We start from the raw sequence: 19,501 nt of genomic DNA, 5'->3' as shown, positions 1-19,501 counted from the left end.
TAAATTTTACCAATTCAAATAGGTGTATAGGGGTATTAATTTGCATTTACCATCTCCTCATGTACATCTTGGCTATTTGTATATCTTTTTAGAAATAGTTCAAATCTTTTGTCCACTTTATGGAATGTTTATATTCTTTAGTTCGAAAAGTTGTTTTGCTTTTTTTTTTTTTCTTGTAGTCAAAGAACATATTATCACTTCAATTCTGTGTCATCTGAGAGTTACTTTAAGGTTCAGCAGACGGTCTATTTTATTGTTCCATGGGGTACTTTAAAGAATGTGTGTTCTCTTTATGTTGGAGTATGCTTTATCAGTAAGATTATTGGCTGGTAATGTCATTTAAATCTCCTGTCTCTACTGATTTTCTCAATTTCTAAGACAGGAAGGTCATATTTCAGTTATAGTTGTGGCTTTGTCTCTTCTTTGCATTATCTGGTTTTGCTTAACATATTTTGATGCTCTGTTATTGGGTGCATATGCTTATGATTATTATTATTTTGTGTGAGCCTTTCATTATAAAATCTATACGCTTATATACAGCCTATCATCTATACATTGATAATATGACTTGTTCTGACAACCAATGTATGTCATGAATACAGCCATTATAGTTTTCTTAAGAGTTTTTATTGTATATGTCTAATATTTAAACCTAAATATTTATATACAAAGTGTGTTTCTAATTATTTGTAGTTGTTTTTGCATCTTAGAAATGCAGTTTGATAGTCTCTGCCCTTTTAGGGAAAATTTTCTAGGAGTTTTTTATGTTTTTGTTTTCTAAGCAAAGGTTTTAATATTTTTTTGTTCTAGACGATCTTTTCAAGGTTATTTTTATAGCAAGCAAACTTGGAAAATATAGTAGATTTGTTTACTGCCTAGTATAATAGAGATAACGTCTCCTCAAGAGCAAAAGTTGGGGAGGTTTGCTAGTAACCTCTTATATAAGACTGGGGCTTCCTTGGCTGGGTACAAACCCATTGTGTGCACAGCATCCACCTGGCATACCTCCCATTACTCCCATGGGGCTTGGGAGTCAAGGGAAACCAGGGTAAGCGTGCCCTTGAGGTAACAAAGTCCTTTGTTTTCTGCCAGCCTCCGTGAAAATAAAATCTAAAATCCTTCACAGTTCTTGCGACTTCCTTTTACTTGGAGTGTTTAGACCATTTGCATTTAATGTAGCTATTGATCAGTTTGGGATTGATCATCTTGCCATTTGTTTATTTTCAAATCTCTTCTTTTTTCTTCTTTTTCTATCTTTTTTGGATGGATTTTCAGCATCCCATTTTTATCTCCACCAATAGCTGTATCTCTTTGTGTGTATGTGTGTGTGTGTGGGGGGGGGGTTCTATGGTATTTACAATACGTATCTTTAATATATCTGAGTGCCCCTTCAAACAATATACTTCTTCATGGAAAATATAAGCTTTCAATGAATTCTACTTCCATTAACCTTCTCCCATCCTTTGTTATTATTGTCATACATTTTATCCCTGCATATTATTAATACCAAAATACATTAGTTTTGCATAAAACAGCTAGTTATTTTTTAAAATTAGAATAAAATTCTCTTATATTGACATATGCATGTATCGTTTCCAGAGCTCTTAGTTGTTTTGTGAAGATCCAAAAATTTATCTGATATAATTTTTCTTCCACCTAAAGAACTTTCTCCTGCAAGTCTCCTAGTGATAAAATTTTTTTTGGCTCTTATTTTCTGAAGAAAACATTCTGCATTTTTGCTTTCAGTTTTGAAGGATATTTTTGATCCATATAAAACTTAGGCTTTTTTTTTTTTTCTTTAACGATGCCATTCTGGTTTACTTGGTTTCTAATGTGGTTTGTTTTTTCTTATACTTATTTCTTAGTATTTAATGTACCCCAGTCCTCCCTGATGTTTTCCTTCTCTTTTGGGTGTTTTTCAGCAGTTTGTCAGGTAATTTGCTAAGGTTTGGTCTTCATCTTGCATGGTGTTCATTAAAATTTGTGTATCTGTGGGATGCATTTTCATTAAATTTGGAAACATTTTGGGATTATTTTTTACTCCCATCCTCCTTCTTTCAGACATTCCCAATTATTCATATGCTAGACTACTTGATATTATTTCACAGTTCATCAAGGAGCTGATCTTTTCCTAGTTTTTTTTTTTTCTCTTTGCCTCAGTTGGAACCATTTTATTGCTATTGCTATATCTCCTATATCTTAAATTTCAGTGACTTTTTTTTTACATGAAATGCACTGTTAATATCACTTGGTGAATTTTAAACTTTCAGATATTTTTCGGTTCTAAAAGTTCCATTTAGTTGTTTTTAATATCTTTCATTTTTGTCCTTGAAATGTCCTGTGAAATGCATTTACATTTTCCTCTAAATTGCTGTGCGTAGCCAACATTTTTGTAACAGATGTTTAATTCTTCTAAGTCTATCATCTCTTTTCATTCTGTATCTCTTTCAATCGACCTGATTTCCTTTTGATTATGTGTTACAATTTGCTATTTCTTGGCATGCCTAATTTTGATTGGATAATAGACATTGGATATTGATAGTAGACAAGGAGTAAACAGATCTGACCATTCTGAGTTTCACTGTATACATATGCAGTTTAGCTTTCATCAAAGACTCAATGCAAACCACTACAGATCTACAAAGTACTTTGAATAGTTCCTTACTTTTGGAATTTGGCCCTACAACTTCCAGGTTACTCCAAGACTCCTGAATTCTTATCTCTGTTCCTCAGTTGATCCTTAACTCAGGAAAACTACTCTGCTCTGCTTATGATTGTCTTCCCTTCATCCAGATCTGGAAAAATTGCATTTCTCCTCTCTTTATTTTGGAAACTGCAAATCAGTAACTGAATGTAATGTTTTCATTAATTCACAGTCAATAATTTGTTTATGAAATAATTTTGATAATTGCATTTGCATGTTAGAAATTATTTTTGTAATTAAGATAGCATTTTACAGAGACAGATGGGATTATAATTTCATATGTAAAAGTAAAATTCAATTCAATATTCAAATGTTACCTTAAATGGAAATTTTAACTACATGATAGCTTATTTGCAATATCGAGATATAACATACCCAGAAGTTACAGTATAACCTTTTCCTAGGACTGTGTAAAGATTTTAAATATTTTGTTTAAACACAAGTCATTATAAATATACAGCAAAGGAAATCTGTTTCCCTGTATCGTTTTTTTTCTCTTTTTGTTTTGTTTTAGATTTTTACTTAAATTTAAGTTTATTGGGCAGCCCGGGTGGCTCAGTGGTTTAGCGCCACCTTCAGCCTAGAACGTGACCCTGGAGACCCGGGGTCAAGTCCCAGTCAAGTTCCCTGCATGGAGCCTGCTTCTCCCTCTGCCTGTGTCTCTGCCTCTCTCTTTCTCTCTGTGTCTCTCATGAAAAAATAAAATCTTTAAAAAAAAAATTAAGTTTATTAACTTATAGTGTATTATTAGTTTCGGGGTGAAAATTTAGTGATTCATCATTTGCATATAACACCCATTGTTCATTGCAAGTGCCCTCCATAATGCCATCACCAAGTTACCCCCTCCTCCCAATCCTGCTCACCTCCAGCAGCCTTGTTTGTTTCCTATAGTTAAGAATCTCTTATGGTTTACCTCCCTCTCTGTTTTTATCTTATTTTTTTTTCTTCCCTTCCTCTGTGTTCATCTGTTTTGTTTCTTAAATTCCACGTATGAGTGAAATCATATATTTGTCTTTGTCTTATTTTGCTTAGCATAATACACTCTAGTTCAATCCATGTAATTGCAAATAGCAAGATTTCATTCTTTTTGATGGCTGAGCCAATATTACATGATGTATATATATATGTATATATATAATATAATAAGCATAATATATGTATACACACACCTTCTTTATCCATTCATCAGTCAGCGGACATCTGGGCTCTTTCCATATTTTGCCTATTGTTACTAGCGCTGCTATAAATATTGTGCCCCTTCCAATCACTCTGTATTCTTTGGATAAATACCCACAAGTGCAATTGTTAGGTCATAGGGTAGCTCTATTTTTAACTTTTTGATGAACTTCTATACTGTTTTCTAGAGGGGCTGCACCAGTTTGCATTTTCACCAACAGTGCAAGAGGGTTCCCCTTTCCCTTGCCAACATCTGTTGTTTCCTGACTTGTTAATTGTAGCCATTCTGTCTGGTGTGAGGTGGTATCTCATTGTGGTTTTCATTTGTATTTCTCTGATGCATGGTGATGTTTTGCATCTTTTCATGTGTCTATTGCCCATTTGTAGTTCTTCTTTGGAGAAATGTCTGTTCATGTCTTCTGCCCATTTCATAATGTTTTCTTTTTTTTACTTTTTGAATATTGAGTTTGATAAGTTCTTTATTGAATACTAGCCCTTTATCCAATATGTCATTTGCAAATATTTTCTCCCACTTTGTAGGTTGCCATTTAGTTTTGTTGATTGTTTCCTTTGCTGTGCAGAAGCTTTTTATCTTGAGCAAGTCTCAATAGTTTATTTGTTGCCTTTGTTCCCTTGTTTCTGGAGATGTGGCTAGGAAGAAGTTGCTATGGCTGAATTCAGAGAGATTGCTGCCTGTGTTCTTCTCTTGGATTTTGATGGATTCCTGTCTCACATTTAGGTCTTTCATCAATTTTGAGCTTATTTTTGTATATGGTGTAAGAAAGTGGTCCAGTTTCATTCTTCTGCATGTGGCTACCCAATTTTCCCAACACCATTTATTGAAGAGACTGTCTTTTCTCCATTGGATATTCTTTCCTGCTTTGTCAAAGATTAGTTGACCACAGAGTTGAGGGTCCATTTCTGAATTCTCTATTCTGTTCCATTGATCTGTGTGTTTTTGTGCCAGTACAATAATGTCTTGATGATTACAGCTTTGTAATACAACTTGAATTCTGTAATACAGCAGACTTGTGATGCTTCCAGCTTTTACGTTTCTTTGGCTATTCAGGGCCTTTTCTTGTTCCATACAAATTTTAGAATTGCTTTTTCCGGCTCTGTGAAAAATGCTGGTGGTATTTTGATAGGAATTTGATTGAATGTATAGATTACTTTGGGTAGTGTAGACATTTTTAACAGTATTTGTTCTTCTGATCCATGAGCATGGAATCTTTTTCCCTTTCTTTGTGTTTTCCTTAATTTCTTTCATAAGTGTAATATAGTTTTCAGAGCACAGATCTTTTACGTCTTTGGTTAGATTTATTCCTAGGTATCTTAAAAATTTTGGTGAAATTATAAATGGGATAAATTCCTTGATTTCCCCCTCTGCTGCTTCATTATTGATGTGTAAAAATGCAACAGACTTTTGTGCATTGATTTTATATCCTGCAACTGCTGAATTCCTGTATAAGTTCTAGCAATTTTTTGGTAGAGTCTTTGGGTTTTCTGCAGAGAGTATCATGTTGTCTGCAAAAGTGAAAGTTTGACTTCTTCCTTCCTGATTTGGATGCCTTCTGTTTCTTTCTGTTGTCTAATTGCTGAGGCAAGGACTTCCAGTTCTATGTCGAATGACAGTGAGAGTGGACCTCTCTGTTGTGTTCCTGACCTTGTGGGTTGAGACCTGATGTGTGGCCCAGTATGTGATATATTCTGGAAAATGTCCCATGTGCACTGAAAAAAAAATGTGTATTTTGCTGCTTTGGGATGGAATGCTCTGAATACATCTGTTAAGTCCATTTGTTCCAATGTGTCATTCAGAGCCCTTGTTTCCTTGTTGATCTTCTGCTTTGATGATCTGTCCATTGCTGTGAATGGGGTGTTAAAATCCCCTACTCTTATTTCTTTAAGTTTGTTTTTAATTGATTTATATATTTGGCTGCTTCTAAGTTAGGGGCATTTCCCCTATTATTAAAGCATAATTCTAAATCTTTAGATAAGTCATAAATTTAATTGTAAAACTTTAAAGAGGAGTATATCACTTTTAAAGGCCTGTACATATTGTTTGTTGAAAAGCAGCAAATCTCAAATTTACCACAGAAAAGAAAGTGGTAATTAGTTATGATAATTAATAAAATTTTAGACTCAATGTCTTGGATGTCAGATGGTTGCACTGCTTTTATTTTGCTGAAACAACAGAGAGGTGTCTTCATTTTTCAAATGAAGTCAAATTATGAAATGCCACTTGATGTCATAAATGCACATATTTTGGTCTGGCATGATTTGTTCCATACAGACTTCATTCAGCTTTATGTCCACTGGAAGAAATTAAAATACATAAATATAAATTCAATTAAAATGTATATAAGGAAACTTATACAAAGTTTATACAAAGTAATAAATCATCTGGAAAAGATCTCAAAGGGAGTAGGCTTTCTTACACAAAGGAATTTTTATAAAGAGCTAGAAGTGCTATTCTAAATTATTGTAACATCACATTAAGATAATAGCCAGATATGAAAAGCACTTTTATGAAATAACTCATATCTGGGATTGAGTATGACATAAATTTTTTTTTCTTCTATGAGTCAGATAACAAACACTACAAGGAAGAAGAATTTGTAGAAACCAAAAACAACAGGTTGGAGAAAAGGTTAAAGTCATTTCTAAACATAATGGATGTGACAGGGATGTTAAACGGAGTTTTCTTTTCCAGTCTTAAGATCTGTGGTTGGCCAAGAAAGCATATTATTATATGTATCCGTTGAGAGTTTTTAAGTCTTGAAATGAGTTGAAGTGAGCAACAGGGACAAATAAGTAAAAATAGAAATATCAGTATTGGTAGGAATTTAACCATAAGAGAATATTTCATGATTATGTTAATACTCATGATTAAGATTATTAATAAAATAATTAGGAGACAGTTTTGGTATAGAGACTTTAGACAGACAAATATCAAAACAAAAATACTTTGTCAAACTTTTTACAACTGAGTGCTCTATCATCCTCTTCCTCTGTTCTACTGGGCCCAACCCATATGTTAAAAATACTTATACATATGGACTCAGATTTTTATTTTCATCCCAAACCATTTAAGTTGTATAAATACTGCTATATTTTTTGGAGCCAAAGATCAGGTTAAGAAGAAAGAAAAATAGAAGAGGGTGCTAGTAGGGATGCTGCTTATAACTCAACAATTTGCAAAAGGTATAGAGGGAAAAACAGTGAAAGGATCAGTACAGTTTAAAGATGTGTTATTCTGTGTGGCCTGGTTTTAGTGCTAGTCTAACAGTCATTACAACTTTACAACAAGATTAGTTAGACAAATGGGGAATAAATACTTATGTTCATTTATAACAATTTGACATTGCTGTGACATTCTGATCATTTGTTACACAATGACAGTCCACAATGATTTGGAAATCAAACCAAACCAAATGAAACAAAACTGGTCCTGACCAAATTTGAGAAGTACTGAGAGTTCAAGCTTAAATATGACACATTACACATCTTGGTCAATATATAGAAGAAACACTAGAATAGAGTGTTCACAGTACCTCCTTGCTATTATTATTCTTTGGTGAGTCCTGAGAGGCCCTTTAGCATAGTGTGTACTTTGGGGCTTTGAGCCCCTGATGTTCTTTCTTGGGAAGAGGGTGTATTTTCTCTTCTACAGGATATCTGAACTTTCATTCTGCGTAATACGGCCACAGGAAAAATATCTAGATGTTTTGAAGACAATTCCAAGAATCCGTGTAGTAAGGAGAATAAGTACTAAGTACCAGATTGAACTCAGGCTTCTCACGTATCATGCGTTTTGTTTTTTTATATTTTTATAGAGACATTTTATTTGTCTTTGAGAGCTCAAGTGTGTTGTCTGTATAATTGAGATAATTATCTCTAATTGAGATAGAACAATTCTGTAGGCATTTCTACATAAAACTGGTAGCTCAAGAAAGAAAGGAGGGAGCTTTTTAATGGAAAAATCCTAAATGGTTTTGTGTTGAGGAGTAAGTCATGAGGAGAAAAGACTGATGGCACAAGACATCTGAACTGGCAGTGAGATAGAAAAATTAGGCAAATTAATGTGTGGAAATTAGTCAAAAGTTTAAAGGGCTCAGAAGTGGTAATTGCCATACTCAACAGAAAGATGGTCTCAAGAATCACTGCTCCCTCCCCCCCCATATCCCATATAATTATATTTTATTAAGGGATAACTATACGGATGTAAGATATATTGTGCAGACATATCTTAATGCATATCTGAGAGACCATGATTATGTGGATGGTATTTCAAACACTAACTTATCTGCAAGAGAAGAACTGTAGATATTTAAGACAGTGTAGTAACTCTAGAAGCTTCAGGATCCTGAGTTTCTAGGTGGCAATGCATAAGGCCCCTTGACTATGCAAAGATAAATAGAAGAAAAAAAAGTTGAAGGGCTGAACCATTACTCATAATTTGTATTTACTCCAAAATTAAGAGAGGAGGGTGAATTATGAAAGGAGGACCATCACAGCCCGAAAAAAGAAAGTACTTTGTTCCACACTAATGGAACCTCAATTCTTGTCAGAGCAGCAAAGAAGCCAGTTCATCATTTCACTACTCTAAATGTACTTGCAGCTTGGGGCGGCCAGAGACTCAGTTTTGACCAAAGAAATATAAGTGGGGTTTCCAGTCTGACATGTCAAAGAACTTGGAAATCATCAGTCCCATCCTCACAAGAAAAATGCAGAATAAATGGAAAATCAACCTCTCTTCTTGGATCCATTAGAGAATTGAGATCGTGGGACAAGCTGCTGTGCTGGAAACTGGAGACACAACGATGCTGCTGGAGCTGATACTGTTCCAGTAGGAACACTCAAACCTCAACAGATGAATTGCTGAACCTCATGATGGATTAGCTTCAAAGTTAAAAACTTAAGAGTGCGGGGGTCAGTTTTAGGGAGGCCCCCATATTTCCTTGAGTCTTACCTCCAGGAGCCCTACCAGGTCTTACTGCGATAATCAGGAGGAAAAATCTCCTTTTGCTTCCAGCAGTGGGAGGGGAAAAGCAACTATTTTGAAATTCTTCCAAGCTCTCCTCCTTAATAGGGACTGTCCTCAAGGGAAACCATTTTATCACGACTTAATGAACCTGGGTTTTATTAAACCCTTACTGACCTAGGGAAGGGAAACAGCCAAATCTATACTCTTCTACATAGCAGAGGGAAATACCCAACTCTAGTCCCCTGTAGCCTTCCTGTTTCACTGAAAGGTAAAGGTAGCTAAGTAGTTGTTGAGAAAGTCATGTCCTAGGGACACAGGCTCACTAAAATATTAAAATCTACTCGTATGCCTATAATATGCTTCTCTTGCTCCAACAACTTGCCACTACATTAATAAGTCTCCTATATAACATCGAGGAGGTCAGCTTAAAGAACTGCAAGCCTCAGATCTTATTTAAGAAAGAGGCTACAGGGGAACCCAAATATAAGAGGAGACACAAAAACCAGGAATGAATTTTTACCTCTGAAACCACAGCTACATAAAACAAAACAAAACAAAAACAAAAACAACAAAACAAAAACAAAAACAAAAACAGCCTAAATCCTAGCCAGATAAACACAAAACCTCACATTAAAGACTTATATATCTTATTTTCTAACTTAATTGATCATGTCTGGCTCTTAACAATAACAAAAATATAAGACATGCTAAAAAGTAAAAACAAAACCAAAAAATAAAACTGTCTAAAGAGACAAAGCAAGCATCCAATCCAGACTCAGTTATGACAGAGATTTTGAAATGATCAGACTGGAAATTTAAAATAATTATGATAATTATGCTAAGGGCTCTAATGGAAAAGTGGACAAGATGCAAGAACAGTTTGATAATGTAAAGAGAAAAGGAAACTAAGAAATAATCAGAAGCAAATGCTAGTAATTCAACATTTCTATTCAACATCATCTAGAAGTCCTAGCTAATGCAATATAAAAGAAAAGAAAAAGGTATACAGATTGGGAAGGAAGAAATAAAACTATTATTCACAGATGATATATTTATTTATGTAGTCAATCCCAATGAATCAACAATAAGAAAAACAAAAAAATCTTGGAACTATTGGGCAAGGTTGCAGGATATAAGTCTACTACAGAAGAGTCATTTGACTTCCTATATACCGGTAATGAACAATTTGAATTTGAAGTTAACAACAGAATACCATTTACATTAATACCAAAAAAAGGAAATACTTAGATATAAATCTAACAAAATATGTACAGAGTCTGAATGAGGAAAACTATAAAAATTTGATGAAAAAAGTTGATGATCTAAATAAATAGGAGAAGCCCAATGTTCATTTACAGGAAGACTCAATTCTTTCCAAATGGATCTATAGATTCAACACAATTTAAATCACTCAAGCAAGTTACATTGTGGATTTTGACAAGCTGAATCTAAAATTTATATAGTAAAGCAAAAATATACAGAGTTGCTAACACAGCATTGAAGTGAAAGAACCAAATTGGAAGACTGACACTGCCAGACTTCAAGATTTACAGTAAAGTTATAGTAATCAACACAGTATAGTAATGGTGAAAGAACAGATAAATATTATATTCAATGGAATAGAATAGACAGCCTGGAAATAGACCTAAATAGTTAGTCAACAGATCTTTAACAAAGGAGCAAAGGCAATACAATAGAGAAAGGACAGTCTTTTCAACAAATGGTACTAAAACAAATGGAACAACACCATATGCCAAAAAAAAAAAAAAAAATCTAGATACCTTGTACTTTCAAAAAGTGACTCAAAATGTATCATAGACCTAAATGTAAAATGCAAAATTGTAAAGCTTCTTGATAACACAAGAGAAAAATCTATGTGACCATGGAGTTTTTAGATACGATACCAAAAGCATGATCCATGAAAGAAATAATTAATAAATTAGACTTCATTAAAGTTGAAAACTTCTACTCTGGGAAAGATACTATTAGAATAATGAAAACAGTGGGAAAAATATTTGCAAAAACACATATCTTATAAAGAACTGGTATCCAAAATATAAAAATGGCTGTTAAACTCAATAAGAAAGTGGATTCAATTAAAAAGTGGGCAGAACATTGAAATAGACATTGTGCCAGAGAAGTTATACAGATAGCAGACAAACATATGAAGATATTATCAATAGTATATGTCAACAAGGAATTGCAAATTAAAACAATGAAATATCACTACACACCTGTCAGAATGGCTAAAATCCAAAACACTGATAACATCAAATGTTGGCAAGAATGTTGTGGAACAGCAGAAACTCTCATTCATTACTGGTAGGGATGCAAAATTAACAGGTACTTTGGAAGACAATTTTCCAATTTCTTACAAAACTCAACATAGTTTTACCATATGATCCAGTAACTGTACTCCTATTTAGCCAAATGAGTTGAAAATTTATGTCTATGCAAAAATCTGCATATGAATATTTATAGCAGCTTTATTCATGATTACCCAAAATTGGAAACAACCAAGGTGTCTTTGAATAGGTGCATGACTAAACCATTGGAATCATATAAACAATGGAATATTATTCAGTGACAAAAAGAAACGGGTTGTCAAGCCATGAAAAGATATGGGGGGACCTTAAATACACATTACTGAGTGAAAGAAGCCAATCTCAGAGGCTCCATACTATAAGATTGCAACTATATGACATTCTGAAAAGGCAAAGCTATAGAGACAGTAAAAAGTTCAGTGATTGCTAGGGCCTTGAGGCAGGTGAAGGAAGAGCAAAGGGTCAAAGGTGGCGCACAGAGATTTTTAGGGCAGTGAAACTATTCTGTATGGTACTGTCATGGTGGATAAAGACATTATGCATTTGTCAAAACCCATAGAATTATACAATTCAAAGAGTGAACCCAATGTAACATATAAATATATATATTATCAGCTTTATTGAAGGAAAGTTGACATACAGTGACTTTTGCACATTTAAAGTGTGCAATTTTAAAATATTTTGGCACATGTATACCCATGAAACCATTACCACAACCAAGATTATATATATTTTATATATGTATATAAAATATATATATTTCTAAATATATAATATACATACAATATATAAAAATATATAAATTGTATATAAGTATATAAAATATAAATGTATTTTATATTTTTATTTGTATATAAATATATATTTGTATATAAATATATATATTTGTATATAATGTATATTTATATATTTATATTTATATATTTTACATTGTATATAAATATATATTTATATATAAAGGAGGCTCTTTTTCTGCTTAAAGAGGAGTTGACTCAGCTGCTGGCATATGTTTCCTGCCTTTTGTCCTATACTGTTTTCTCCTGGAATGTAAACACAATGTCTCCTATTGTAGAAGCCTATGTGAGACCATGCAAATGACAGCCACATGAAAAGTTTGAAGGATCATAGAGACAGAGAGAACCTGGAACTTCTTTAGTGATTTTTGGAACCACTATGTCAGCTATAGACTGCCTAGGTCAGGAGTTCTTCTTTGAAGAAAAACTATACTCCTATTTGGTTAAGCCACTGAAGTTGAGTTTCTCTTATTAGAACCTAAAGTTAGCAAATTACTGATTGCCATAGCTATCCATTAGCTGTGTTTATAATTTTTTTTCTAAAAGAAAACCAACAGAAAAAAAATCTTAATTCTTAGAAATATATTTTTTCCCAAATATTTTCATAATAAAATATAATTCTGATCCTGAAGATTGCCTGAATAAGTCCAGGGCTCAGTACAAAGTTGAAAAGGAATGGATGAGGAAATGGGGATTTTCACCCTGAAGAAAAGCCTGAATATGAAGGAAGGTAACAGTTTTGCTCAAATACCTGAAGGGCTTTAAAATGGAGGGCCTTTGGATTTATATTTGACTATGAGAAATAAAATTAACACTACCAGTAAAAAACTCATGGAAGCAATATGACAGGTTATGTGGAAGGACTTTTAAATCCATGTCAAAGCATATTTTCAGACCGTAATGCTTTGAAACTAGACCTCAATCACAAGAAGAAATTTGAAAGAAACTCAAACATGTAGAGGTTAAAGAGCATCCTACTAAATGATGAAAGGGTCAACCAGGAATTTAGAGAATTAAAAAGATTCATGGAAACTAATGAAAATGAAGATACAACTATTCAAAATCTTTGGGATACAGCAAAAGCAGCCCTAAGAGGGAAATACATCGCAGTACAAACATCCCTCAAAAAATTGGAAAAAACCCAAGTACACAAGCTAACCTCGTACCTAAAGGAACTGGAGAAAGAACAGCAAATAAAACCTACACCAAACAGAAGAAGAGGGTTAATAAAGATTCGAGCAGAACTCAATGAAATAGAGACCAGAAGAACTGTAGAAGACATCAACAAAATGCGTAGTTGGTTCTTTGAATGAATTAATAAGATAGATAAACCGTTAGTCACCCTTTAAAAAAGAAAAAAAAGACTCAAATTAATAAAATCATGAATGAAAGAGGAGAGATCACAACCAATACCAAGGAAATACAAACGGTTTTAAAAACGTATTATGAGCAGCTATACGTTAATAAATTAGGCAATCTAGAAGAAATGGATGCATTTCTGGAAAACCACAAACTATCAAAACTGAAACAGGAAGAAATAGAAAACCTGAACAGGCCAATAACCAGGGAGGAGATTGAAGCAGTCATCAAAAACCTCCCAAGACACAAACGTCCAGGGCCAGATGGCTTCCCTGGGGAATTCTATCAAATGTTTAAAGAAATAATACCTACTACTAAAGCTGTTCTGACAGATAGAAAGGGACAGAAAATTCCAAACTTGTTCTATGAGGCCACATTACCTTAATTCCAAAACCCAGACAAAGACCCCACCAAAAAGGAGAATTATAGACTAATATCCCTGATGAACATAGATGCAAAAATTCTCAACAAGATACTAGCCAATAGGATCCAACAATCCATTAAGAAGATTATTCACCATGACCAAGTGGGATTTATCCCCGGGATGCAAGGCTGGTTCAACACTCATAAAACAATCAACGTGATAGATCATATCAACAAGAGAAAAAAACAAGAACCATATGATCCTCTCAATAGATGCAGAGAAAGCATTTGACAAAAGACAGCATCCATTCCTGATCAAAACTCTTCAGAGTGTAAGGATAGAGGGAACATTCCTCAGCATCTTAAAAGCCATCTACGAAAAGCCCACAGCAAATATCATTCTCAGTGGGGAAACACTGGGAGCCTTTCCCCTAAGATCAGGAACACGACAGGGATGTCCACTCTCACCACTGCTATTCAACATAGTACTGGAAGTCCTCGCCTCAGCAATCAGACAACAAAAATAAAAGGCATTTAAATTGGCAAAGAAGAAGTCAAACTCTCCCTCTTCACAGATGACATGATCCTGTACATAGAAAACCCAAAAGACTCCACCCCAACATTGCTAGAACTCATACAGCAATTGAGCAATATGGCAGGATACAAAATCAAGGCCGAGAAATCAGTGGCATTTCTATACACTAACAACAAGACTGAAGAAAGAGAAATTAAGGAGTCAATCCCATTTACAATTGCACCTAAAAGCATAAGATACCTAGGAATATACCTAACCAAAGAGGTAAAGGATCTATACCCTAAAAACTACAGAACACTTCTGAAAGAAATTGAGGAAGACACAAAAAGATGGAAAAATATTCCATGTTCATGGATTAGAAGAGTTAATATTGTGAAAATGTCAATGCTACCCAGGGCAATTTACACATTTAATGCAATCCCTATCAAAATACCATGGACTTTCTTCAGAGAGTTGGAACAAATCATCTTAAGATTTGTGTGGAATCAGAAAAGACTGCTGAATAGCCAGGCGAATGTTGAAAAAGAAAACCAGAGCGGGGGCATCACAATGCCAGATTTCAGGTTGTACTACAAAGCTGTGATCATCAAGACAGTGTGGTACTGGCTCAAAAACAGACATAGATCAATGGAACAGAATAGAGAACCCAGAAATGGGCCCTCAGCTCTATGATCAAGTAATATTTGACAAAGCAGGAAAGACTATCCACTGGAAAAAGTACAGTCTCTTCAATAAATGGTGCCGGGAAAATTGGACAGCCACATGCAGAAGAATGAAACTGGACCACTCTCTTACACCAGACACCAAGATCGACTCAAAATGGATGAAAGATCTAAATGTGAGACAAGATTCCATCAAAGTCCTAGAGGAGAACACAGGCAACACCCTTTTTGAACTTGGCCACAGTGACTTCTTGCAAGATACATCCACGAAGGCAAAGGAAACAAAAGCAAAAATGAACTATTTGGACTTCATCAAGATAAAAAGCTTCTGCACAGCAAAAGAAGCAGTCAATAAAACTAAAAGACAACCTACAGATGGGAGAAGATATTTGCAAATGACACATCAGATAAAGGGCTAGTATCCAAGATCTAAAAAGAACTTATTAAACTCAACAGCAAAGAAACAAACAATCCAATCATGAAATGGGCAAAATAAATGAATAGAAATTTCACCAAAGAAGACCTACACATGGCCAACAAGCACATGAGAACATGCTCCACATCACTGGCCATCAGGGAAATACAAATCAAAACCACAATGAGATCCCACCTCACACCAGTGAGAATGGGTGAAATTAACAAGACAGGAAACCACAAATGGTGGAGAGGATGTGGAGAAAGGGGAACCCTCCTGCACTGTTGGTGGGAATGGGAGCTGGTGCAGCCACTCCTGAAAACTGTGTGGAGGCTCCTCAAGGAGTTAGAAATAGACCTGCCCTACGACCCAGCCATTGCATTGCTGGGGATTTACCCCAAAGACACAGATGCAGTGAAAGACCAAGACACCTGCACCCCAATGTTTACAGCAGCAATGTCCACAATAGCCAAACTGTGGAAGGAGCTACAGTTCACTTTGAAAAACTGGATGTTGTCACCATCTATGGCCGCTTCATTGACCTCAACTACATGGTCTGCATGTTCCAGTAGGATTCCATCCTGGCAAATTCAATGGCACAGTCAAGGCTGAGAACTGGAAACATGGCATCAATGGAAAGCCCATCTCTATCTTGAAGGAGCAAAAGCCCACCAACATCAAATGGGGTGATGTTCTTGCTCAATATGTTGTGGGGTTCACTGGTGTCTTCAGTACTATGGAGAAAGCTGGGGCTCACTAGAAGGGTGGAGTCAAGAAGGTCATTATCTCTGACCCTTTTGGTAATGCTCCATGTTTGTGATGGATGTGAACCATGAGAAGTATGGCAACTCCCTCAAGATTATCAACAGTACCTGCTGCATCACCAGCTGCACGGCCCCTGTGGCCAAGGTCATCCATGACAACTTTGGCATTATGGAGAGAATTATGACCATAGTCCCTGCTATCACTGCCCAGAAGACCGTGGGTGAGCTCTCTGGGAAGCTGTATCATGACGGCCAAGGGGCCGCCCAGAACATCATTCCTGCTTCTATTGGGGAAGACAAAGCCATCCCTGAGCTGAATAGGAAGCTCATTGGCATGGTCTTCAATGTGCCCACCCCCAATGTATTAGTTACAGATCTGACCTGCTGCCTGGAGACAGCTGCCAAACATGCTGACTTCTAGAAGATGGTGAAGCAGGCATCAGAGGGCCCCCTCAGTGGCACCGTGGGCTACACCAACCAGGTTGTCTCCTGAGACTTCAACAGTGACACTCTTCTACCTTTGATGCTGGGGCTGGCATTGCTCTCAATGACCACTTTGCCAACTTCATTTCCTGGTATGACCATGAATTGGCTACAGCATCTGGGTGGTGGACCTATGGTCCACACGCCCTCCAAAGAGTAAGAGCCCCTAAATCCAGGGAGAGTACAAGAGGAAGAGAGAAGCCCTCAGTTGCTATAGAGTCCTTGCCTCAATTCATTTGCCAATGCACTGAGAATCAATCTCCTGGCCTGGAATCCGTCTCGGACTCCCTAAAGAAGGGTTTAGAGAGCCCTACCTTGTCATGTCCCATCAGTAAAGTTTACCCAGACAAAGAGATTTAAATGATAGTTGAGACTTTGATTAGAGGAGTTTTAAAGTAATCTCTCAGACTACACCTACACTATTTCTCAAAGGAAAGAGGAAAGCCAACATTTAGAGTACTACATAAGTTAAAAATGAAGATATCTTTTGCATTTAAGGACCTGTTACTTTTAGTGAAGTCTCTATATTGTACTTACTAGGAGTCCTGGTTCTGGAAGAGGAGCAGGTCTTGAAAACCGTTTATTAAATTTCCTCTTCTCTTTCCTTATGTTTTTCATATTCTCAATACGTTTATCTCTGGACTTTAGGGAAATTAAAGGGAAGGAAGACAAATTATACTTTTTATAACATAAAAAGTTAACATGCTGGTTATATTTTTGGTTAGTGCCAATAAAAAAAGATAAACACAGTCAGTGGATATGGTTTACATAGCTACATAAAAGTAGGAACAAATCTTTTTTTTTTTCAAATACGGGGTTCATAGATGAAGAAAACCCATCGGAGCATCTCTAGAGTTTTCAAGCGAGACTATTTACTTTTGATTCCCACTTCAGCAACGGTAGGATCTAAGGCTCATGGATATATATGTTTACTTTTGTCTTAAAAGTAATGTTCGTTAAAAAAAACCCGAAGGGATTTTCTTTATAGAAATAAGAAAACAAAACTCATGCACATTCTGTAGTTCTCTTAAATGCAGCGATTTTTATGTCCCCAATTGTGTGGCCTCCATAAGTAGCAGAGATCTCAGGGTCTAACTGGAATGCTTTGAAGATAATGGAGCATCGGGGTGCAGGTTATATGAATAATAGAAACTTTTATCCATTTCCATTGGGAGTACACTTGGCATAATGGCTTTGAAAACTACGTCATATTACTTTATAACAGTGAAGAAATTGCGTTCCCTACGATCCAGCCATTCTATTCTTATTACGTTAAAAAATAAGAATATTAAGTATTTAAGTTATCCTAGTTAAGACTCATTCTCATAGTGGTCTCAAGATCCCAGAGTCCCATGAAAGGTGACACTGAAGCATCTAAATAATAGACGTTCTACCATATTGGAGACCACAAGGCATAAAGGAACATAACAAAGGTACAATTTTGAACTTATTTATTGAATTATTTATTGAAACATTACCTGCCTTGCAGTGACTTCCGAAGGATGCTGCCATCTTGGCCCTTCCTACACAAAAGGTAAAATGAAATTAAAACAAAACAAACCACACACACACACACACACACACAAAACATGAGCAAATAGAAATACTAGTTATTATAATAGGAAGCCTATGCTACTTTTTTTTTTAATTTATGTAACATATGGATATTATCTCAATGGCAAGAGGCAGGCTCAGAATAAGAACATTAGGGATCCCTGGGTGGCGCAGCGGTTTAGCACCTGCCTTTGGCCCAGGGCGCGATCCTGGAGACCCGGGATCGAATCCCACGTTGGGCTCCCGGTGCATGGAGCCTGCTTCACCCTCTGCCTATGTCTCTGCCTCTCTCTCTCTCTCTGTGTGTGACTATCATAAATAAATAAAAATTAAAAAAAATAAAAGGAATGACTTTATATAAAAAAAAGAATAAGAACATTAAGGTAAAAATCAGGGTGGAGGATGGCAATAGTGTCATGAACCACATGGAGGGAGCATGTAGAGTACTGAGATTTATCATGAAGGAAAGGGTGGACAAGAAATCAAAACATGTTTCTGCCGGTCCTTGGGGTGACCGAGGAGCCCCAGCAAGTGGTATGGTTTTCTGAGATATGGGGAGCTTGGCTGTTTAGTTTGTGGGGTTCCCACACCTTCTGCTGATTTCTAAATTGTACCTTAAATACCTCCCCCGCACCTCATTTTGATCCACTTGTTTAATCCAAAGAGCCAGAAGCAATGTCCTGCCCCCATCCTCCCCAATATTGAGAAACTTCCTGCCTCCCCCCTCTGTCAGCCCGATGCCACCTCTGGGGCAGAGCAGTGGGTCAGTCAACACCCCGCTGACTGCCTGACTTCTAGAAGGCCTTGAAGTGGGGGACTTTCCCTGTTCCTAAGTGGGTCCTGCAACCCAGGATCTCGTCTGTCTACTTCCCGGGGACCCCCAAACCTGCGCCCCAGGACCACCCGCTGTGGTCACAACCTGATGGCGGGAATCGCAGGGCCCCAGGGCAAAGGGGGGCCCTGGGCACTCACGGGGTTCACTTGGATGGCATCATCTTCTGTGCAGCACAGGCACATGCTGCTAAGGCCCAGGCCGGACACCCCCTGCAGTGACCAGGGCTCACCCTGCCCCCTGCCTGGCCTCGCTAGGGCCCCACCCGGCCCCATCACAATTCCCTTTGTCCCAGGGCCACGCCCTTGCCCTTGCCCCCAGCTCCCTGCCAGACCCATCACAATTCCCTTTGTCCCCAAGCCTCACCCTTCCCCAGCCCTCACTCCCACCCCCAGCTCCCGCCTGGCCCCGCAGGCAAGGGCCAGGGCCCAGGTTGCCACAGTTCTCCCAGCAGGCCTGCTCCCACCAGCCCGAATATGGTCGTTCCATTGTTTTCTTACTTCTCAGCCTCTGCCCTCTTCCCGGGGAGCCCCCTCGGCTTCGGGAGCCCTC

At 36.8% G+C, this 19,501-nt stretch overlaps 1 protein-coding gene across 1 annotated transcript; it reads right to left on the bottom strand.

Moving 5' to 3' along the window:
* Positions 1 to 16,548: 16,548 nt before the first annotated feature.
* CCDC179 (coiled-coil domain containing 179) lies at positions 16,549 to 19,134 on the bottom strand. The gene is made up of 4 exons (XM_041730644.1): positions 19,090 to 19,134; positions 18,037 to 18,086; positions 17,101 to 17,200; positions 16,549 to 16,710 (listed from the first exon to the last, which is right to left on the bottom strand). The coding sequence occupies exons 1-4, from the start codon at positions 19,132 to 19,134 to the stop codon at positions 16,549 to 16,551; spliced, it is 357 nt and encodes a 118-aa protein (XP_041586578.1).
* Between the last annotated feature and the right edge of the window lie 367 nt (positions 19,135 to 19,501).

The sequence above is a fragment of the Vulpes lagopus genome, chromosome 15, assembly GCF_018345385.1.
Source record: "Vulpes lagopus strain Blue_001 chromosome 15, ASM1834538v1, whole genome shotgun sequence".
In the NCBI taxonomy this organism is placed as follows: domain Eukaryota; kingdom Metazoa; phylum Chordata; class Mammalia; order Carnivora; family Canidae; genus Vulpes; species Vulpes lagopus.
Note: the sequence above shows the minus strand (reverse complement) of the source record. Positions and strands in the feature narration are given on the sequence as shown.